The following is a 23971-nucleotide window of genomic DNA, read 5'->3' as shown; positions in this document are numbered from 1 at the left end:
AAGCTGCAGCTGTAGTGGGAAGTGGAGAGAGAGAGAGGCCGGGAGAGAGAGGCCGGGGGCGAGAAAGAGAGAGAGAAAGGGAGCGCCCAAAATGAACATGGCTAACCTCTTCAAGCACTTTTTCCGTGAGTTTTACAATTTCTGGTCCTACCCAGATTCTCTGGCTTTCTGGAAAAATGTTTCTGGTGCGATTTTACTTAGAAAAAGCTGTTCTTTGAGAGAGTTTTCAAAGTTTTCCCTCCCAGAGTTTGGAGGGGTTCTCAGTTATTTCCTTCTTCCTCTCTCTGATTTCTGTCTGGTTTCGGGAGTTTTACACAATGTAAGAACAGCGGTGTTGTGTGTTAGTTAGTTGGTGCTGTCTGTGTGTTTTTAAACCGAGCTGGTGAAACGGGGCGGATGTGATGCTAAAGCCTGATGCTAAAGCCTGATGCTAAAGCCTGATGCTAAAGCCTGATGCTAAAGCCTGATGCTAAAGCCTGATGCTAAAGCCTGATGCTAAAGCCTGATGCTAAAGCCTGATGCTAAAGCCTGATGCTAAAGCCTGATGCTAAAGCCTGATGCTAAAGCCTGATGCTAAAGCCTGATGCTAAAGCCTGATGCTAAAGCCTGATGCTAAAGCCTGATGCTAAAGCCTGATGCTAAAGCCTGATGCTAAAGCCTGATGCTAAAGCCTGATGCTAAAGCCTGATGCTAAAGCCTGATGCTAAAGCCTGATGCTAAAGCCTGGGATTGCTGCCTAACACACACACACACACACACGACCCTCTGTAATCCTACTATGCTGGAGTGGGCTGTAGTTTGTGGTCTATAGTGGGCTGTAGTGGGCTGTAGTCTATAGTGGGCTGTGGTCTATAGTGGGCTGTGGTCTATAGTGGGCTGTGGTCTATAGTGGTCTATAGTGGGCTGTGGTCTATAGTGGGCTGTGGTCTATAGTGGGCTGTGGTCTATAGTGGGCTGTGGTCTATAGTGGGCTGTGGTCTATAGTGGGCTGTGGTCTATAGTGGGCTGTAGTCTATAGTGGGCTGTGGTCTATAGTGGGCAGTAGTTTGTGGTCTATAGTGGGCAGTGGTCTATAGTGGGCAGTAGTCTATAGTGGGCTGTAGTTTGTAGTCTATAGTGGGCTGTAGTTTGGTCTATAGTGGGCTGTAGTCTATAGTGGGTTGTAGTTTGTGGTCTATAGTGGGCTGTAGTCTATAGTGGGCAGTAGTTTGTGGTCTATAGTGGGCAGTAGTCTATAGTGGGCTGTAGTTTGTAGTCTATAGTGGGCAGTAGTTTGTGGTCTATAGTGGGCAGTAGTTTGTAGTCTATAGTGGGCAGTAGTCTATAGTGGGCAGTAGTCTATAGTGGGCAGTAGTCTATAGTGGGCAGTAGTCTATAGTGGGCTGTAGTCTATAGTGGGCTGTAGTTTGTGGTCTATAGTGGGCTGTAGTCTATAGTGGGCAGTAGTTTGTAGTCTATAGTGGGCAGTAGTCTATAGTGGGCAGTAGTCTATAGTGGGCTGTAGTTTGTGGTCTATAGTGGGCTGTAGTCTATAGTGGGCAGTAGTTTGTAGTCTATAGTGGGCAGTAGTTTGTAGTCTATAGTGGGCAGTAGTCTATAGTGGGCAGTAGTCTATAGTGGGCTGTAGTTTGTGGTCTATAGTGGGCTGTAGTCTATAGTGGGCTGTAGTTTGTAGTCTATAGTGGGCTGTAGTTTGTGGTCTATAGTGGGCTGTAGTCTATAGTGGGCTGTAGTTTGTGGTCTATAGTGGGCTGTAGTTTGTGGGCTGTAGTTTGTAGTCTATAGTGGGCTGTAGTTTGTAGTCTATAGTGGGCTGTAGTCTATAGTGGGCAGTAGTTTGTAGTCTATAGTGGGCTGTAGTCTATAGTGGGCTGTAGTCTATAGTGGGCTGTAGTTTGTAGTCTATAGTGGGCTGTAGTTTGTAGTCTATAGTGGGCTGTAGTTTGTAGTCTATAGTGGGCTGTAGTTTGGTCTATAGTGGGCTGTAGTTTGTGGTCTATAGTGGGCTGTAGTTTGTGGTCTATAGTGGGCTGTAGTTTGTGGTCTATAGTGGGCTGTAGTCTATAGTGGGCTGTAGTTTGTGGTCTATAGTGGGCTGTAGTCTATAGTGGGCTGTAGTTTGTAGTCTATAGTGGGCTGTAGTTTGTGGTCTATAGTGGGCTGTAGTCTATAGTGGGCTGTAGTCTATAGTGGGCTGTAGTCTGTGGTCTATAGTGGGCTGTAGTCTTGTATTCTATAGTGGGCTGTAGTCTTGTGGTCTATAGTGGGCTGTAGTCTTGTGGGCTGTAGTCTTGTGGTCTATAGTGGGCTGTAGTCTTGTGGTCTATAGTTGGCTGTAGTCTATAGTGGGCTGTAGTCTTGTTGTCTATAGTGCTGCAGTTTTACTGGATAATAATCCATTCTAGGTTCTTATCCATGTTTTGGAACTTAAGAGTATTTGGAAAGATGACTAAGCAGTAAACAAGTCTAGCTGGTTTCAGTCTGTAGAGTACATGTCATTTAAGGGGGGCTAGTCGTCTGACTCCCCTGTAGCCCAGGGAGGGTCCCTGCTTGGAGGGGCTCTGGTTAGTGGGTCAGCCCTCCCGCTGTGTCGATTGATGATTCAAGGGTATCTCCTCCTCAGCCAGTTATCAGGAACAAGAATGTGATTACAGAGATACTTCTTTACACCTCCCCTCTCTTTACCCTCTCCTCCCCTCTCTTTACCCTCCCCTCTCTTTACTTTACCCTCCCCTCTCTTTACCCTCTCCTCCCCTCCCCTCTCTTTACCCTCTCCTCCCCTCTCTTTACCCTCTCCTCCCCTCTTTACCCTCTCCTCCCCTCTCTTTACCCTCTCCTCCCCTCTCTTTACCCTCTCCTCCCCTCTCTTTACCCTCCCCTCCCCTCTCTTTACCCTCCCCTCTCTTTACCCTCTCCTCCCCTCTCTTTACCCTCTCCTACCCTCTCTTTACTTTACCCTCTCCTCCCCTCTCTTTACCCTCTCCTCCCCTCTCTTTACCCTCTCCTCCCCTCTCTTTACCCTCTCCTCCCCTCTCTTTACCCTCCCCTCCCCTCTCTTTACCCTCCCCTCTCTTTACCCTCTCCTCCCCTCTCTTTACCCTCTCCTACCCTCTCTTTACTTTACCCTCTCCTCCCCTCTCTTTACCCTCTTCTCCACTCTCTTTACCCTCTCCTCCCCTCTCTTTACCCTCCCCTCTCTTTACCCTCTCCTCCCCTCTCTTCACACCTCCCCTCTCTTTACCCTCTCCTCCCCTCTCTTTACCCTCTCCTCCCCTCTCTTTACCCTCTCCTCCCCTCTCTTTACCCTCTCCTCCCCTCTCTTTACCCTCCCCTCTCTTTACCCTCTCCTCCCCTCTTTTTACCCTCTCTTTACCCTCTCCTCCCTTTACCCTCTCCTCCCCTCTCTTTACCCTCTCTTTACCCTCCCCTCTCTTTACCCTCTCCTCCCCTCTCTTTACCCTCCCCTCTCTTTCCCCTCTCTTTACCCTCTCCTCCCCTCTCTTTACTCCTCCCCTCTCTTCCCCTCTCTTTACCCCTCTCCTCCCCTCTCTTTACTCCTCCCCTCTCTTTACTCCTCCCCTCTCTTTACCCTCCCCTCTCTTTACCCTCCCCTCTCTTTACCCTCCCCTCTCTTTACCCTCCCCTCTCTTTACCCTCCCCTCTCTTTACCCTCCCCTCTCTTTACCCTCCCCTCTCTTTACCCTCCCCTCTCTTTACACCTCCCCTCTCTTTACCCTCTCCTCCCCTCTCTTTACCCTCTCCTCCCCTCTCTTTACCCTCTCCTCCCCTCTCTTTACCCTCTCCTCCCCTCTCTTTACCCTCCCCTCTCCTCCCCTCTCTTTACCCTCCCCTCTCTTTACCCTCTCCTCCCCTCTCTTTACCCTCCCCTCTCTTTACCCTCCCCTCTCTTTACCCTCCCCTCTCTTTACCCTCCCCTCTCTTTACCCTCTCTTTACTTTACCCTCTCCTCCCCTCTCTTTACCCTCCCCTCTCTTTACCCCTCCCCTCTCTTTACCCTCCCCTCTCTTTACCCTCCCCTCTCTTTACCCTCCCCTCTCTTTACCCTCCCTCTCTTACCCTCCCCTCTCTTTACCCTCTCTTTACTTTACCCTCTCCTCTCTTTACCCTCCCCTCTCTTTACCCTCCCCTCTCTTTACCCTCCCCTCTCTTTACCCTCTCCTCTCTTTACCCTCTCCTCTCTTTACCCTCTCCTCTCTTTACCCTCTCCTCTCTTTACCCTCCTCTCTTTACCCTCTCTCTTTACCCTCCCCTCTCTTTACCCTCTCCTCTCCTCTCTTTACCCTCTCCTCCCCTCTCTTTACCCTCTCCTCCCCTCTCTTTACCCTCTCCTCCCCTCTCTTTACCCTCTCCTCCCCTCTCTTTACCCTCCCCTCCTCACTGCGATGATTCTTCTTCAAAAGGCCTGGTGGTTTAGTAATCACACACTTTACTGTAGAGTAATGACTGCTCTGCCTCCTCTCTCTGTGGTGTGAGAGAGCGATCACGCTGGTTGGGCCTAGTTGTGGTAAAGATACAGACTAGATTGTTGATGTGAGGAGCTCTTTAAAACCTTACATACCTGCTAACTAACTATCTTTTACCTGGTTAAACTTTACAATCATTAGGAGCCTGGTACTCTCTCTCTATTTTCCTCTCCTCCCCTCTCTTTACCCTCCCCTCTCTTTCCCCTCTCTTTACCCTCCCCTCTCTTTACCCTCTCCTCCCCTCTCTTTACCCTCTCCTCCCCTCTCTTTACCCTCTCCTCCCCTCTCTTTACCCTCCCCTCTCTTTACCCTCTCTTTACTTTACCCTCTCCTCCCCTCTCTTTACCCTCCCCTCTCTTTACCTTCCCCTCTCTTTTCCTCCCCTCTCTTTACCTTCCCCTCTCTTTTCCTCCCCTCTCTTTACCCTCCCCTCTCTTTTCCTCCCCTCTCTTTACCCTCCCCTCTCCTACCCTCTCTTTACTTTACCCTCTCCTCCCCTCTCTTTACCCTCCCCTCTCTTTACCTTCCCCTCTCTTTACCCTCCCCTCTCTTTACCCTCCCCTCTCTTTACCCTCCCCTCTCTTTACCCTCTCCTCTCTTTACCCTCTCCTCTCTTTACCCTCTCCTCTCTTTACCCTCTCCTCTCTTTACCCTCTCCTCTCTTTACCCTCTCCTCTCTTTACCCTCCCCTCTCTTTACCCTCCCCTCTCTTTACCCTCTCTTTACTTTACCCTCTCTTTACCCTCTCCTCTCTTTACCCTCTCCTCTCTTTACCCTCTCCTCTCTTTACCCTCTCCTCCCCTCTCTTTACCCTCCCCTCCTCACTGCGATGATTCTTCTTCAAAAGGCCTGGTGGTTTAGTAATCACACACTTTACTGTAGAGTAATGACTGCTCTGCCTCCTCTCTCTGTGGTGTGAGAGAGAGATCACGCTGGTTGGGCCTAGTTGTGGTAAAGATACAGACTAGATTGTTGATGAGAGGAGCTCTTTAAAACCTTACATACCTGCTAACTAAACTATCTTTTACGTGGTTAAACTTTACAATCATTAGGAGCCTGGTACTCTCTCTCTATTTTCCTCTCCTCCACCCTCTTTCTCCCTTTCTGTTTCCTGCACTCACCCCCTTTCTCCCTTTCTGTTTCCTGCACTCACCCCCTTTCTCCCTTTCTGTTTCCTGCACTCACCCCCTTTCTCCCTTTCTGTTTCCTCCCCCTCGTTCTCTGTTTCTTGGTCTGATGAGGAACATTCAGACGCTGTAGTTGATACGTCCATGATGTTGATTCTTCGGGCTATTGAGTTATTATATATGACTTGTGTTATTACAGCACCTATTAAACTGTCTGCTATACCTGTTAAGGCCCTGTGTATTGATGAGGAATTTAAAAGGTGTAGAGGTACGAGGCAGGAGATTTGGGGAATACGTCTGATTGGTTAACTTACTGTAAATTGAGAAATTATGAGACTTAAACTGAACAAAAAAGGTTGTATTATGAAACTCAAGATAACTGACCAAGTATGAATGATTTAACTCTTTCATTGAATCACAAAACCTTCTGATGTTGACAGTTATTACTTCATTGGCAAAGTGGTCAAACTTAGTCAGGAAATGCCAACAACAAACAGTGAGTCATCATATTCATGCATAAAATAACTAATAATGAAAGAAAATCATTGCAATTTTAGTATTTCATAAAGTTAGTGTGGGAGAGGTGTTATCGATCAATAATGACAAACCTCCTGGCATTGACCACTTAGATGGAAAGCTACTGAGGATGGTAGGAGTGGCTATAGACACAGCCATCTGTCATATCTTTCTGGGGGTGTAACAGGTGGGGGTGTAACAGGTGGGTCTGGACAGAGTGATGTAGTTGATGGGGGTGTGAGCAGGTGGGCCTGGACAGAGTGATGTAGTTGATGGGGGTGTGAGCAGGTTGGTCTGGACAGAGTGATGTAGTTGATAAAGATGGGGGTGTAACAGGTGGATCTGGACAGAGTGATGTAGTTGATGGGGGTGTAAACAGGTGGGTCTGGACAGAGTGATGTAGTTGATGGGGGTGTAACAGGTGGGTCTGGACAGGGTGATGTAGTTGATGGGGGTGTAACAGGTGGGTCTGGACAGGGTGATGTAGTTGATGGGGGTGTAACAGGTGGGTCTGGACAGGGTGATGTAGTTGATGGGGGTGTAACAGGTGGGTCTGGACAGGGTGATGTAGTTGATGGGGGTGTGAGCAGGTGGGTCTGGACAGGGTGATGTAGTTGATGGGGGTGTAAACAGGTGGGTCTGGACAGGGTGATGTAGTTGATGGGGGTGTAAACAGGTGGGTCTGGACAGGGTGATGTAGTTGATGGGGGTGTAAACAGGTGGGTCTGGACAGGGTGATGTAGTTGATGGGGGTGTAAACAGGTGGGTCTGGACAGGGTGATGTAGTTGATGGGGGTGTAAACAGGTGGGTCTGGACAGGGTGATGTAGTTGATGGGGGTGTAAACAGGTGGGTCTGGACAGGGTGATGTAGTTGATGGGGGTGTAACAGGTGGGTCTGGACAGGGTGATGTAGTTGATGGGGGTGTAACAGGTGGGTCTGGACAGGGTGATGTAGTTGATGGGGGTGTAACAGGTGGGTCTGGACAGGGTGATGTAGTTGATGGGGGTGTAAACAGGTGGGTCTGGACAGGGTGATGTAGTTGATGGGGTGTAACAGGTGGGTCTGGACAGGGTGATGTAGTTGATGGGGGTGTAACAGGTGGGTCTGGACAGGGTGATGTAGTTGATGGGGGTGTAAACAGGTGGGTCTGGACAGGGTGATGTAGTTGATGGGGGTGTAACAGGTGGATCTGGACAGGGTGATGTAGTTGATGGGGGTGTAACAGGTGGATCTGGACAGGGTGATGTAGTTGATGGGGGTGTAACAGGTGGGTCTGGACAGGGTGATGTAGTTGATGGGGGTGTAACAGGTGGGTCTGGACAGGGTGATGTAGTTGATGGGGGTGTGAGCAGGTTGGTCTGGACAGAGTGATGTAGTTGATGGGGGTGTAACAGGTGGGTCTGGACAGGGTGATGTAGTTGATGGGGGTGTGAGCAGGTTGGTCTGGACAGAGTGATGTAGTTGATGGGGGTGTAACAGGTGGGTCTGGACAGGGTGATGTAGTTGATGGGGGTGTAACAGGTGGGTCTGGACAGGGTGATGTAGTTGATGGGGGTGTAACAGGTGGGTCTGGACAGGGTGATGTAGTTGATGGGGGTGTGAGCAGGTTGGTCTGGACAGAGTGATGTAGTTGATGGGGGTGTAACAGGTGGGTCTGGACAGGGTGATGTAGTTGATGGGGGTGTAACAGGTGGGTCTGGACAGGGTGATGTAGTTGATGGGGGTGTAACAGGTGGGTCTGGACAGGGTGATGTAGTTGGGGGTGTAACAGGTGGGTCTGGACAGGGTGATGTAGTTGATGGGGGTGTAACAGGTGGGTCTGGACAGGGTGATGTAGTTGATGGGGGTGTAACAGGTGGGTCTGGACAGAGTGATGGGGGTGTAACAGGTGGGTCTGGACAGAGTGATGTAGTTGATGGGGGTGTAACAGGTGGGTCTGGACAGGGTGATGTAGTTGATGGGGGTGTAACAGGTGGGTCTGGACAGAGTGATGTAGTTGATGGGGGTGTAACAGGTGGGTCTGGACAGAGTGATGTAGTTGATGGGGGTGTAACAGGTGGGTCTGGACAGAGTGATGTAGTTGATGGGGGTGTAACACGTGGGTCTGGACAGGGTGATGTAGTTGATGGGGGTGTAACAGGTGGGTCTGGACAGGGTGATGTAGTTGATGGGGGTGTAACAGGTGGGTCTGGACAGGGTGATGTAGTTGATGGGGGTGTAACACGTGGGTCTGGACAGGGTCTAGTTTTATCTTATCTTGATTATTGTCCGGTCGTAAGTGTTGCTAAGAAATACCTAGTGAAGCTGCAGGTGGCCCAGAACAGAGCGGCACGTTCTGCTCTTCATTGTGATCAGAGGGCTGATATAAATACTATGCTGCCAGTCTCTCTTGGCTAAGAGTTGAGGAGAGACTGTAGCATCACTTCTTTTTATAAGAAACATTCATATGTTGGAAATCCCAAATTGTTTGCATAGTCAATTTACACACATCTCTGACACACACACTTACCCCAACAGACATGCCACCAGGGGTCTTTTCACAGTCCCCAAACCCAGAACAAATTCAAGGAAGAGTACAGTATTATGCAGAGCCCTTATTGCATGGAACTTCCTTCCATCTCATATTGCCAAAATAAACAACAAGCAGATAAAGCAACACCTCACGTCACAACGCCTCTCCTCTATTTGACCCAGATAGTGTGTGTGTGTGTATTGATGTGTAGGCTATTTGACCCAGATAGTGTGTGTGTATGTATTGATGTGTAGGCTATTTGACCCAGATAGTGTGTGTGTGTGTGTATGTATTGATGTGTAGGCTATTTGACCCAGATAGTGTGTGTATGTATTGATGTGTAGGCTATTTGACCCAGATAGTGTGTGTGTATGTATTGATGTGTAGGCTATTTGACCCAGATAGTGTGTGTGTGTGTATGTATTGATGTGTAGGCTATTTGACCCAGATAGTGTGTGTGTGTGTATTGATGTGTAGGCTATTTGACCCAGATAGTGTGTGTGTGTATTGATGTGTAGGCTATTTGACCCAGATAGTGTGTGTGTTTACATATTGATGTGTAGGCTATTTGACCCAGATAGTGTGTGTGTGTGTATTGATGTGTAGGCTATTTGACCCAGATAGTGTGTGTGTATGTATTGATGTGAAGGCTATTTGACCCAGATAGTGTGTGTGTGTGTATTGATGTGTAGGCTATTTGACCCAGATAGTGTGTGTGTGTGTATTGATGTGTAGGCTATTTGACCCAGATAGTGTGTGTGTGTGTATGTATTGATGTGTAGGCTATTTGACCCAGATAGTGTGTGTGTGTGTTGATGTGTAGGCTATTTGACCCAGATAGTGTGTGTGTATGTATTGATGTGTAGGCTATTTGACCCAGATAGTGTGTGTGTGTGTGTATTGATGTGTAGGCTATTTGACCCAGATAGTGTGTGTGTATGTATTGATGTGTAGGCTATTTGACCCAGATAGTGTGTATGTATTGATGTGTAGGCTATTTGACCCAGATAGTGTGTGTGTGTATGTATTGATGTGTAGGCTATTTGACCCAGATAGTGTGTGTGTGTGTGTGTGTGTGTGTGTGTGTGTGTGTGTATGTATTGATGTGTAGGCTATTTGACCCAGATAGTGTGTGTGTGTATGTATTGATGTGTAGGCTATTTGACCCAGATAGTGTGTGTGTTTACATATTGATGTGTAGGCTATTTGACCCAGATAGTGTGTGTGTATGTATTGATGTGTAGGCTATTTGACCCAGATAGTGTGTGTGTGTGTATTGATGTGTAGGCTATTTGACCCAGATAGTGTGTGTGTATGTATTGATGTGTAGGCTATTTGACCCAGATAGTGTGTGTGTGTGTGTATGTATTGATGTGTAGGCTATTTGACCCAGATAGTGTGTGTGTGTGTGTATTGATGTGTAGGCTATTTGACCCAGATAGTGTGTGTGTATTGATGTGTAGGCTATTTGACCCAGATAGTGTGTGTGTATGTATTGATGTGTAGGCTATTTGACCCAGATAGTGTGTGTGTGTGTGTATTGATGTGTAGGCTATTTGACCCAGATAGTGTGTGTGTATGTATTGATGTGTAGGCTCTGTGCCTTTAATTGTTTTTGTTTAGTTCTGTTCTTGAGCTGTTCTGTGTAGACCCCAGGAAGGGTAGCTTCTGCTTTTTGCAACAGCTAATGGGATCCTAGTAAAATACCAAATAACCTCCCCTCCCCCTCCCTCATTCCCTCCCTCCCCTCCCTCCCTTTCTGTTTCCTGCCTTGGCCTCCTCAGCGAGTGAGAGGAAGCTCTAATTTGAGACACATTTTTCCCGAGGAGCAGCAACAGGAAGTGAGGGGGAGGCAGATGGCTGGGTCTGTTGAAGAACAGCTAGCTCCGTAAACCTGATAGATAGACAGAGGAAATATCCACACCACCATTTGGGGCGGCAGGTAGCCTAGTGGTTAGGGCGTTGGGACTGGTCCCGAAAGGTTGCTGGATTGAATCCCCGAGCTGACAAGGTACAAATCTGTCGTTCTGCCCCATAACAAGGCAGTTAACCCACTGTTCCCTGGTAGGACATCATTGTAAATAAGAATTTGTTCCTAACTGACTTACCTAGTTAAATAAAAAATATATGAAAATGGTCTGTTGGATAGATCACAACTACTGCATTAGTCTATAACCCTAGGAGAAGTCGCTCTATGGGATAACCCTTAGACAAGTTGATATAACCCTAGGAGAAGTCGCTCTATGGGATAACCCTTAGACAAGTTGATATAACCCTAGGAGAAGTCTCTCTATGGCATAACCCTTAGACAAGTTGAAATAACCCTAGGAGAAGTCTCTCTATAGACTAACCCTTAGACAAGTTGATATAACCCTAGGAGAAGTCTCTATAGACTAACCCTTAGACATAACCCTAGGAGAAGTCTCTCTATGGGATAACCCTTAGACAAGTTGAAATAACCCTAGGAGAAGTCTCTCTATAGACTAACCCTTAGACAAGTTGATATAACCCTAGGAGAAGTCTCTCTATAGACTAACCCTTAGACATAACCCTAGGAGAAGTCTCTATAGACTAACCCTTAGACATAACCCTAGGAGAAGTCTCTATAGACTAACCCTTAGACATAACCCTAGGAGAAGTCTCTATAGACTAACCCTTAGACATAACCCTAGGAGAAGTCTCTATAGACTAACCCTTAGACATAACCCTAGGAGAAGTCTCTATAGACTAACCCTTAGACAAGTTGATATATTCAAAAATGTATTACATTAATTTGTTTCCTCGTCAATCTACTCACAATACCCCAATGACAAAGCTAAAACAGGTTTTTAGAAATGTTTGCTAATTTCTTGTTTGTCATGGTTTGAGAGTTCTTTAGGTGGCTTTTGGCAAACTCCAAGCAGGCTGTCATGAGCCTTTTACTGAGGAGTGGCTTCCGTCTGGCCACTCTACCATAAAGGCCTGATTGGTGGAGTGCTGCAGGGATGGTTGTCCTTCTGGAAGGTTCACCCATCTCCACAGAGGAACTCTAGAGCTCTGTCAGACTGACCATCGGGTTCTTGGTCACCTCCCTGACCAAGGCCCTTCTCCCTCGATTGCTCAGTTTGGCTGGGTGGCCAGCTCTAGGAAGATTCTTGGCGGTTTCAAACATTTTCAGTTTAAGAATGATGGAGGCCACTGTGTTCTTGGGGACCTTCAATGCTGCAGAATGATGGAGGCCACTGTGTTCTTGGGGACTTTCAATGCTGCAGAAATGTTTTGCTGCCCTTCCCCAGATCTGTGCCTCGACACAATCCTGTCTCGAAGCTCTACGAACAATTCCTTCGACCTCACGGTTTGGTTTTTGCTCTGACATGCACTGTCAACTGTGGGACCTTATATAGACAGGTGTGTACCTTTCCAAATCATGTCCAATTAATAGAATTTTCCACAGGTGGACTCTAATCAAGTTGTAGAAACATCTCAAGGATGATCAATGGAAACAGGATGCACCTGAGCTCAATTTCAAGTCTCATAGCGAAGGGTCTGAATAATTATGTAAACAAGGTGTTTTTTTTATAAGTTTGTAAAAAATAATTCTGAACCTGTTTTCTTTTTGTCTTTATGGGGTATTGTGTGTGTATTGAGGATTTTTTTATTTAATCCATTTTATAATACGGCTCTAACATAACAACATGTGGAAAAAGTCAAGAGGTATAAATATTTTACGAATGCACTGTATGTACAGCAATAGTTGAATAGGATGGCCTTGACTAGAATACCCTATATACGTATGAAGTGGGTAAAATGGTATGTAAACATTATTAAAGTGACCTGTGTTCGACGTCTATGTACATAGGGCAGCAGTCTCTAAGGTTCAGGGGAGAGTACCGGGTAGCAACAGTAACTAAGGTTCAGGGTAGACTACCGGGTAGTAACAGTAACTAAGGTTCAGGGTAGACTGCTGGGTAGCAGGGTAGTTACAGTAACTAAGGTTCAGGGCAGGGTAGTAACAGTAACTAAAGTTCAGGGCAGGGTAGTGGGTAGCAGGGTAGTACCAGTAACTAAGGTTCAGGGCAGGGTACTGGGTAGCAGGGTAGTAACAGTAACTAAGGTTCAGGGCAGGGTACTGGGTAGCAGGGTAGTAACAGTAACTAAGGTTCAGGGTAGACTACCGTGTAGCAGGGTAGTAACAGTAACAAAGGTTCAGGGTAGACTGCAGGGTAGTAACAGTAACTAAGGTTCAGGGTAGACTACCGGGTAGCAGGGTAGTAACAGTAACTAAGGTTCAGGGTAGACTGCAGGGTAGTAACAGTAACTAAGGTTCAGGGTAGACTACCGGGTAGCAGGGTAGTAACAGTGACTAAAGTTCAGGGCAGGGTAGTAACAGTAACTAAAGTTCAGGGCAGGGTAGTAACAGTAACTAAGGTTCAGGGCAGGGTACTGGGTAGCAGGGTAGTAACAGTAACTAAGGTTCAGGGCAGGGTAGTAACAGTAACTAAAGTTCAGGGCAGGGTAGTAACAGTAAGTTCAGGGCAGGGTAGTAACAGTAACTAAAGTTCAGGGCAGGGTAGTAACAGTAAGTTCAGGGCAGGGTAGTGGGTAGCAGGGTAGTAACAGTAAGTTCAGGGCAGGGTACTGGGTGGAGGCTGGCTAGTGGGACTATTTAAAGTCTGATGGCCTTTTCCAGTCTCTCGGTCCCACCTTTGATGCACCTGTACTGACTTGGCCTTCTGAATGGTAGCAGGGTGAACAGGACAAGGCTTTGGTGTCTGAGGTCCTTGATGATCTTCTTGTCCTTCCTGTGACACCGGGTGCTGTAGGTGTCCTGGAGGGCAGGTAGTTTGGCCCCAGTGATGCGTTGGGCAGACCGACCACTTTCTGGAGAGCCCTGTGGTTGTGGATGGTGCAGTTGCCCTACCAGGCGGTGATACAGCCCAACAGGATGCTCTCAATGGTGCATCTGTAAAAGTTTGAGGAACTTAGGGGCCAAGCCGAATTTCTAAAGCCTCCTGAGGTTGAAAAGGCACTAATGCGCCTTCCCCACACTTTCTGTGTGGGTGGACCATTTTAGATTGTCAGTGACGTGTACGATGAGGAACTTGAAGCAGGCCTACCACTGTTGTCGTCTGTAAACTTGATGATTGAGTTGGAGACGTACGTGGCCACGCAGTCATAGGTGAACAGGGAGTCAGGAGGGGGCTGAGCATGTACCCTTGTGGGGCCCCGGTGTTGAGGATCAGTGAAGTAGAGGTGGTGTAACCTACCCTCACCACCTGTGGGTGGCCCGTCAGGAAGTCCAGGACCCAGTTGCACAGGGAGGGGTTCAGACCCAGGGCCCCGAGCTTAATGATGAGCTTGGAGAATACTATGCTGTTGAAGCCTTAACTGTTGGGATAAGTGGAAGGAGCAGTCTGGGATAAGTGGAAATGTTTTGTGGGGTACGAACATAGGATCCAATTGAGGAAAGTCATATTTCTGGGTATCGATTGGTAGATGGGTAAAATATGTATTTTTAAAAAGCTGACACTGAATATACCTTTTTGAGGATGGTGACATTTTTAATTAGGCTTTGGATGGTGTGTCAATACACCCATAAACTAAGAAGATACAGGAATCCTTCCTAACTCAGTTGCCAGAGAGGAAGGAAACTGCTCAGGGATTTCACCATGAAACTAATGGTGATTTTAATACCGTTTTAATGGCTGTGATAGGAGAGATCCGAGAATGTATTAACAACGTTGTAGCTACTCCGTCATACTAACCTAAATTACAGTGGTGAAAATCTAACACATCACTGAGTACGGCTTTCCATATTTTCAAGCATTGTGGTGGCTGTATCATGTCATAGGTATACTTGTCTTCAGCAAGGCATGGTGAGTTTTTCAGGATAAAAGGAAACAAGTAGAGCTAAGCACAGGCAATGTCCGAGAGGAAAACCTGGTTGTCTGCTTTCCAACAGACACTGGGAGACAAATTCACTTTTCAGCAGAACATTAACCTACAACACAAGGCCAAATATATACTGGAGTATCTTACCAAGAAAACCGTGAATGTTCCTGAGTGGCAGAGTTACAGTTTAAACTGAAATCTGGTTAAATCTATTGCAAATGGCTTTCTAGACAGAGCAAGAATAATGAGCAAATGTTTCACAATCCAGGTGTGGAAATCTCTTGGAGATGTTCCCAAAAAGACTCACAGCTGTAATCTCGGTCAAAGGTATTTCTAGCTCTTATTGACCATTAGAGGAAGGGGAAGAGGAGGGACAGGAGGAGGGGGGACAGGCGGAGGGACAGGAGGAGGGGGGACAGGCGGAGGGACAGGAGGAGGGGGGACAGGCGGAGGGACAGGAGGTGGGACAGGAGGAGGGGGGACAGGCGGAGGGACAGGAGGAGGGGGGGACAGGCGGAGGGACACGAGAAGGTTGGGCGACAGGAGGAAGAGGCATTGGCTTCCTTCCTCAATGACCACCGCTCGGTGTTTCCTCTCGCCTCACTTTTCTTAGACAATAAGGCTGTTTCCTCATCTCCTCCCTCTGCTGCTGCCTCGGCCACATTGTTCTCAACACCAATATGCTGGTTACTGTTGCTATTATGCACATAGCAACACGGTCTAGGAAAAGACGCCAATTCAACCGCGCACTGATGTTTCAGAACTGTGGACAGGGACTGCTATCCAACGTCGGAGAAAACACATGTTTTATAATATTACAGTTGAAGTTTACAAACACCATAGCCAAATACATTTAAACTTTGTTTTTCACAATTCCTGACATTTAATCCTAGTAAAGATTCCCTGTTTTAGGTCAGTTAGGATCACCACTTTATTTTAAGAATGTGAAATGTCAGAATAATAGTTATTTATTTCAGCTTTTATTTATTTTCATCACATTCCCAGTGGGTCAGAAGTTTACATACACTCAATTAGTATTTGGTAGCATTGCCTTTGAATTGTTTAACTTGGGTCAAACGTTTCAGGTAGCCTTTCACAAGCTTCTCATAATAAGTTGTGTGAATTTTGGCCCATTCCTCCTAACAAAGCTGGTGTAACTGAGACAGGTTTGTAGGTCTCCTTGCTCGCACATGCTTTTTCAGCTCTGCCCACCAATGTTCTATGTGATTGAGGTTGAGGCTTTGTGATGGCCACTCCAATACCTTGACTTTGTTGTCCTTAAGCCATTTTGACACAACTTTGGAAGTATGCTTGAGGTCATTGTCCATTTGGAAGACCCATTTGCGACCAAGCTTTAACTTCCTGACTGATGTCTTGAGATGTTGCTTCAATATATCCACCTATTTTCCCTCCCTCATGATGCCATCTATTTTGTGAAGTGCTCCTTCAGCAAATCACCCCCACAACATGATGCTGCCATCCCCATGCTTCACGGTTGGGATGGTGTTCTCCGGCTTGCAAACCTCCCCCTTTTTCCTCCAAACATAACGATGGTCATTATAGCCAAACAGTTCTATTTTTGTTTCATTTCTCCAAAAAGTACGATCTTTGTCCCCATGTACAGTTGCAAACCGTAATCTGGCTTTTTTTATGGCAGTTTTGGAGCAGTGGCTTCTTCCTTTCTGAGCGGCCTTTCAGGTTATGTGGATATAGGTACTTTTGTACCTGTTTCCTCCAGCATCTTCACAAGGTCCTCTGCTGTTGTTCTGGGATTGATGTGAACTTTTTGCACCAAAGTACGTTCATCTCTAGGAGACAGAACGCTTCTCCTTCCTGAGCGATATGACGGCTGTGTGGTCCCATGGTGTTTATACTTGCGTACTGTTTGTACAGTTGAACGTGGTACCTTCAGGTGTTTGGAAATTGCTCCCAAGGATGAACCAGACTTGTCGGTCTACAATTATTTTTCTGAGGTCTTAGCTGATTTCTTTTGATTTTCCCATGATGTCAAGCAAAGAGGCACTGAGTTTGAAGGTAGGCCTTGAAATATATCCACAGGTACACCTCCAATTGACTCAAATGATGTCAATTAGCCTATCAGAAGCCATGACATCATTTTCTGGAATTTTCCAAGCGGTTTAAAGGCACTGTCAACTTCTGACCCACTGGAATTGTGATACAGTGAAATAATCTGTCTGTAAACAAATGTTGGAAAAATGACTTGTGTCTTGCACAAAGTAGATGTCCCAACCAACTTGCCAAGACAACAAGAAAGTTGTGGAGTGGTTGAAAAACTAGTTTTAATGACTCCAACCTAAGTGGATGTAAACTTCCAACTTCAACTGTATCTATATTATGTAGATCTGATCTATATCTTCAACTGTTTCTATATTCTGTAGATCTGATCTATATCTTCAACTGTTTCTATATTCTGTAGATCTGATCTATATCTTCAACTGTTTCTATATTCTGTAGATCTGATCTATATCTTCAACTGTTTCTATATTCTGTAGATCTGATCTATATCTTCAACTGTTTCTATATTCTGTAGATCTGATCTATATCTTCAACTGTTTCTATATTCTGTAGATCTGATCTATATCTTCAACTGTTTCTATATTCTGTAGATCTGATCTATATCTTCAACTGTTTCTATATTCTGTAGATCTGATCTATATCTTCAACTGTTTCTATATTCTGTAGATCTGATCTATATCTTCAACTGTTTCTATATTCTGTAGATCTGATCTATATCTTCAACTCAGTGATTTTTGCAATTCGTTCCAGTCACAGGCAGCAGAGTACTGGAACGAAAGGCGGCCAAATGAGGTGTTGGCTTTAGGGATGATCAGTGAGATACACCTGCTGGAGCGCGTGCTACGGATGGGTGTTGCCATCGTGACCAGTGAGCTGAGATAAGGCGGAGCTTTACCTAGCATGGACTTGTAGATGACCTGGAGCCAGTGGGTCTGGCGACGAATATGTAGCGAGGGCCAGCCGACTAGAGCATACAAGTCGCAGTGGTGGGTGGTATAAGGTGCTTTAGTGACAAAACGGATAGCACTGTGATAAACTGCATCCAGTTTGCTGAGTAGAGTGTTGGAAGCCATTTTGTAGATGACATCGCCGAAGTAGGTAGGATAGTCAGTTTTACTAGGGTAAGCTTGGCGGCGTGAGTGAAGGAGGCTTTGTTGCAGAATAGAAAGCCGACTCTTGATTTGATTTTCGATTGGAGATGTTTGATATGAGTCTGGAAGGAGAGTTTGCAGTCTAGCCAGACACCTAGGTACTTATAGACGTCCACATATTCTAGGTCGGAACCATCCAGGGTGGTGATGCTAGTCGGGCATGCGGGTGCAGGCAGCGACCGGTTGAAAAGCATGCATTTGGTTTTACTAGCGTTTAAGAGCAGTTGGAGGCCACGGAAGGAGTGTTGTATGGCATTGAAGCTTGTTTGGAGGTTAGATAGCACAGTGTCCAAAGACGGGCCGAAAGTATATAGAATGGTGTCGTCTGCGTAGAGGTGGATCAGGGAATCGCCCGCAGCAAGAGCAACATCATTGATATACACAGAGAAAAGAGTCGGCCCGAGAATTGAACCCTGTGGCACCCCCATAGAGACTGCCAGAGGACCAGACAGCATGCCCTCCGATTTGACGCACTGAACTCTGTCTGCAAAGTAATTGGTGAACCAGGCAAGGCAGTCATCCGAAAAACCGAGGCTCCTGAGTCTGCCGATAAGAATATGGTGATTGACAGAGTCGAAAGCCTTGGCAAGGTCGATGAAGACGGCTGCACAGTACTGTCTTTTATCGATGGCGGTTATGATATCGTTGAGTACCTTGAGTGTGGCTGAGGTGCACCCATGACCGGCTCGGAAACCAGATTGCACAGCGGAGAAGGTACGGTGGGATTCGAGATGGTCAGTGACCTGTTTGTTGACTTGGCTTTCGAAGACCTTAGATAGGCAGGGCAGGATGGATATAGGTCTGTAACAGTTTGGGTCTAGGGTCTAGGATGAAGGACGTGAGGCCGATACGTTAGCTAAATTAAGTGATACTGGCAAGCACAATGTGCAGGTTTTTCCTGATCTATCGCACAGTCCCATACATTGGTGTTATTGTTGCTTCCTGAGATGAGTAGAGTACTTTGATGAATGAATACCATTTTAGATCACGTTAGGACAGGCGTTTTACACAACCAGGCTTATACATGACTATTAGGACTGGAACAATACAGCACAGCCAAGCTCAGACACGTTGACGTGACAGACACCCCAGATGCCCTAGAATACCACCTCTTATCTTAGTCCAGTCCTCCTATCACTCCAGAGGATACCGACTACCATAGACCACCATAACTAGCTGATATTAGCGGGGGTGCGGGCGGGTGGGTGGGTGGGATGGTGGGGGATGCCAGCCAGGCAAAGTGATCAGTCTCGGGCCTCATGCTATTTTAATGCAAAGTGGTTGTTTTGAATAGTGGAGGGAAAAAATCTATTCCCTTGATGTCCAGTGTGATAACACTACTGTCTCCTCTCTAGTTCTATACAGTTGAAGTTGGAAGTTTACATACACCTTATCCAAATACATTTAAACTACCTTTACTGACATTTAATCGTAGTAAATATTCCCTGTCAGTTTGGAGCACCACTTTATTTTAAGAATGTGTAATGGAGAGAATGATTTATTTCAGCTTTTTATTTCTTTCATCACATTCCCACTGAGTCAGAAGTTTACATATAGTCCATTAGTATTTGGTAGCATTGTCCATCAGCTTCTCCATGTGGTCTCCCTAAAGACTGGTTATCAGTTTAAAGACTGGTAGCTTTTTGTCTAGGAGTCTAGTATTGCCTTATAGAGGGTATCTTTTTGTCTAGTACGGTCTTATAGGCCTTATGACTTTACTTTTGACCTTTTTAGTTTTGAGTTGACACGGTCTGTTCTCAGGGCCTGTACTGACCTGTTGTTTTCTTCTTACTGTGTTGTGGCTCTCTCCATGTGGAGTCTAATGATGGGGTCTACCTGCCTGGCCTTAGTTCTGCTGGCTCATCAAACTACCATGGGACTGGCTGTCTGTCAGCTGTCTCCATGTGGAGTCTAATGATGGGGTCGACCTGCCTGGCCTTAGTTCTGCTGGCTCATCAAACTACCATGGGACTGGCTGTCTGTCGGTTGTCTCTCTGTCTGTCGGCTTGCTGTCTGTCTGGCTGGGTCTGGCTGTCTCTGTCGGCTGTCTCTCTGTCGGCTGTCTCTCTGTCGGCTGTCTCTCTGTCGGCTGTCTCTCTGTCGGCTGTCTCTCTGTCGGCTGTCTCTCTGTCGGTTGTCTCTCTGTCGGTTGTCTCTCTGTCGGTTGTCTCTCTGTCGGTTGTCTCTCTGTCGGTTGTCTCTCTGTCGGTTGTCTCTCTGTCGGTTGTCTCTCTGTCGGTTGTCTCTCTGTCGGTTGTCTCTCTGTCGGTTGTCTCTCTGTCGGTTGTCTCTCTGTCGGTTGTCTCTCTGTCGGTTGTCTGTCTGTCGGCTGTCTGTCCGTCTGTCGGCTGTGTCTCTGTCTGTCGGCTGTGTCTCTGTCTGTCGGCTGTGTCTCTGTCTGTCGGCTGTCTGTCTGGCTGTCTGTCTGGCTGTCTGTCAGCTGGCTGGCTGTCTGTCTGTCAGCTGTCTCTGTCTGTTTGGCTGGGTCTGGCTGTCTGTCAGCTGTCTCTGTCTGTCGGCTGTCTCTCTGTCTGTCGGTTGTCTGTCTGTCGGTTGTCTCTGTCTGTCGGCTGTCTGTCTGTCTGTCGGCTGTGTCTCTGTCTGTCGGCTGTGTCTCTGTCTGTCGGCTGTGTCTCTGTCTGTCGGCTGTGTCTCTGTCTGTCGGCTGTCTGTCTGGCGGCTTGCTGTCTGTCAGCTGGCTGGCTGTCAGCTGGCTGGCTGTCTGTCAGCTGTCTCTGTCTGGCTGTCTCTCTGTCTGTCGGTTGTCTGTCTGTCGGTTGTCTCTGTCTGTCGTCTGTCTGTCCGGCTGTGTGTCTCTGTCGGCTGTGTGTCTCTGTCTGTCGGCTGTGTCTCTGTCTGTCGGCTGTGTCTCTGTCTGTCGGCTGTGTCTCTGTCTGTCGGCTGTGTCTCTGTCTGTCGGCTGTGTCTCTGTCTGTCGGCTGTCTGTCTGTCGGCTGTCTGTCTGGCGGCTTGCTGTCTGTCAGCTGGCTGGCTGGCTGTCTGTCAGCTGTCTCTGTCGGCAGTCTCTCTCTGTCGGTTGTCTGTCTGTCGGTTGTCTCTGTCTGTCGGTTGTCTCTGTCTGTCGGTTGTCTCTGTCTGTCGTCTGTCTGTCTGTCTGTCGGCTGTCTCTGTCTGTCTGGCGGCTGTGTCTCTGTCTGTCGGCTGTGTCTCTGTCTGTCGGCTGTGTCTCTGTCTGTCGGCTGTGTCTCTGTCTGTCGGCTGTGTCTCTGTCTGTCGGCTGTGTCTCTGTCTGTCGGCTGTGTCTCTGTCTGTCGGCTGTCTGTCTGGCGGCTTGCTGTCTGTCAGCTGGCTGGCTGTCAGCTGGCTGGCTGTCTGTCAGCTGTCTCTGTCTGGCTGTCTCTCTGTCTGTCGGTTGTCTGTCTGTCGGTTGTCTGTCTGTCGGTTGTCTCTGTCTGTCGTCTGTCTGTCCGGCTGTGTGTCTCTGTCGGCTGTGTCTCTGTCTGTCGGCTGTGTCTCTGTCTGTCGGCTGTGTCTCTGTCTGTCGGCTGTGTCTCTGTCTGTCGGCTGTCTGTCTGGCGGCTTGCTGTCTGTCAGCTGGCTGGCTGTCAGCTGGCTGGCTGTCTGTCAGCTGTCTCTGTCGGCTGTCTCTCTCTGTCGGTTGTCTGTCTGTCGGTTGTCTGTCTGTCGGTTGTCTCTGTCTGTCGGTTGTCTCTGTCTGTCGTCTGTCTGTCTGTCTGTCTGTCGGCTGTCTCTGTCTGTCTGTCGGCTGTCTCTGTCTGTCTGTCGGCTGTGTCTCTGTCTGTCGGCTGTGTCTCTGTCTGTCGGCTGTGTCTCTGTCTGTCGGCTGTGTCTCTGTCTGTCGGCTGTGTCTCTGTCTGTCGGCTGTGTCTCTGTCTGTCGGCTGTGTCTCTGTCTGTCGGCTGTCTCTCTGTCTGTCGGCTGTCTCTCTGTCTGTCGGCTGTCTCTCTGTCTGTCGGCTGTCTCTCTGTCTGTCGGCTGTCTCTCTGTCTGTCGGCTGTCTCTCTGTCTGTCGGCTGTCTCTCTGTCTGTCGGCTGTCTGTCGGCTTGCTGTCTGTCAGCTGGCTGGCTGTCTGTCAGCTGTCTCTGTCTGTTTGGCTGGGTCTGGCTGTCTGTCAGCTGTCTCTGTTTGTCGGCTGTAACCGCAGACCTCCTCACTCCTTCACAGACCAGACAGTCTCTGGTTCACCCTGTTACCAAGGAGACCTCCTTCACAGACCAGACGGTCTCTGGTTCACCCTGTTACCAAGGAGACCTCCTCACTCCTTCACAGACCAGACTGGCATTCTGCCAGACCAGTGACTCATTTCCCTCCCATCCGGTCCCACATCACACTAGAGGCTTCATTCCACATTCTACTGACTGTTGACATCTAGTGGAAGGCGTAGGAAGTGCGAACAGATCCATATCTTATTTGGATGTGAATAGGCGATGAGTTGAAAATCAACCAGCCCCAGAATTTCCACTTCCTGTTTACAAGTTTGCCTGCCCTATGACTTCTGTTATACTCACAGACATAATTCATACAGTTTTAGAAAATTCTGAGCGTTTTCTATCCAATATGCATATATAAACATCTGGGACAGAGTAGGAGGCTGGGCACGCAATTCATCCAAAGTGAAAATGCTGCCCCCTATCCCTAAAAGGTTAAACTTTCTAGCGCAGGCATTCCGCTAGCGGAACCCCTCAACAACATTCCAATGAAAAGGCAGTATGTGAAATTCAAAAAAAAAAAATTGTAATATGTAACTTTCACTCATTAACAAGTCCAATCCAATATGAAAGATAAACATCTTGTTAATCCATCGTGTCCGATTTCAAAAATGTTTTACAGTGAAAGCACAACATATGATTATGTTAGGTCATAGCCAAGTCAAAAAACACAGCCATTTTTCCAGCCAAAGATAGGAGTCACAAAAAGTATAACTAGAGATAAAATGAATCACTGACCGTTGATGATCTTCATCAGATGACACTCATAGGACATCATGTTACACAATACATGTATGTTTTGTTCGATAATGTGCATATTTATATCCAAAAATCTCACTTTACGTTGGCGCATTACGTGCAGTAATGTTTTGATTCCAAAACATCCGGTGATTTTACAGAAATACTCAATAAACATTGATAAAAGATACAAGGGTTATTCACATAACTAAAGATAGACTTCTTCTTAATGCAACCGCTGTGTCAGATAAAAAAAAACAGAAAAAGCATAATCTGAGAACGGCGCTCAGAGCCCAATCCAGCCAGAGAAATATCCGCCATTTTGGAGTCAACAGAAGTTAGAAATAACACTAAATATTCACTTACCTTTTGATGATCTTCATCAGAATGCACTCCCAGGAAACCCAGTTTGACGACAAATGACTGATTTGTTCCATAAAGTCCATAATTCATGTCCAAATAGCCACTTGTTGTTAGCGTGTTCAGCCCACTAATTCATCTTCATGAGGCGCGGGCACTTCGTCCAGACAAAAACTCGAAAAGTTCCGTTACAGGTCGTAGAAACAAGTCAAACGATGTATGGAATCAATCTTTCGGATGTTTTTAACATAAAACATCTAATGTTCCAACCCGGAGAATTCCTTTGTCTGAAGAAAAGCTCTTGAACGAGAGGTAACTCTGTCGGGGGCATGTGTCACGAGCCTGAGACACTCTGCCAGACCACTGACTCAAACAGGTCTCATGAGCCCCTCCTTTATAGTAGAATCTTCATTCAAGTTTCTAAAGACGGTTGACATCTAGTGGAAGCCATAGGAAGGTGCAACTTTATCCATATCCCACTGTGTATTCGGTAGGCCAAGCTTTGAAAAACTACAAACCTCAGATGTCCCACTTCCTGGTTGGATTTTTCTCAGGTTTTTCACCTGCCATATGAGTTCTGTTATACTCACAGACATCATTCAAACAGTTTCAGAAATGTCAGAGTGTATTCTATCCAATATGAAAAATATTATGCATATATTAGCATCTGGGACAGAGTAGGAGGCAGTTCACTCTGGGCACGCTATTCATCCAAAAGTGAAAATGCTGCCCCCTATCCCAAAAATATTAAGTTTGCTGATGACACAACAGTGGTAGGCCTGATCACCGACAAAGATGAGACCGCCTATAGGGAAGAGGTATGAGACCTGACTGTGTGGTGCCAGGACATCAACCTCTCCCTCAATGTTAGCAAGACAAAGGAGCTGATTGTGGACTACAGGGCCGAACACAACCCATTCACATCGACTGTAGCGGAGTGGGTCGAGAACTTCAAGTCCCTCGCTGTCCACATCGCTAAGGA

The 23971-nt window shown here is 47.1% G+C and overlaps 1 protein-coding gene across 3 annotated transcripts in view; it reads left to right on the top strand.

Annotated features, from left to right (window-relative positions):
- LOC109884889 (cytoplasmic protein NCK1) overlaps positions 1–23971 on the top strand; it is a 75219-nt gene that overhangs the window by 44740 nt on the left and 6508 nt on the right. The window contains exon 1 of one of the 3 annotated variants that reach the window (XM_031836474.1): positions 1–125. This exon is cut by the window's left edge and continues 4 nt beyond it. The exons of the other annotated variants lie outside the window; for them this stretch is intronic. Within the exon in view, the coding sequence (XP_031692334.1) occupies positions 92–125 (34 nt within the window). The 5' untranslated portion in view covers positions 1–91. The remainder of the gene's footprint in view (positions 126–23971) is intronic. 3 annotated transcript variants of the gene reach the window in all.

Source organism: Oncorhynchus kisutch, linkage group LG11 (assembly GCF_002021735.2).
Source record: "Oncorhynchus kisutch isolate 150728-3 linkage group LG11, Okis_V2, whole genome shotgun sequence".
In the NCBI taxonomy this organism is placed as follows: domain Eukaryota; kingdom Metazoa; phylum Chordata; class Actinopteri; order Salmoniformes; family Salmonidae; genus Oncorhynchus; species Oncorhynchus kisutch.
Note: the sequence above shows the minus strand (reverse complement) of the source record. Positions and strands in the feature narration are given on the sequence as shown.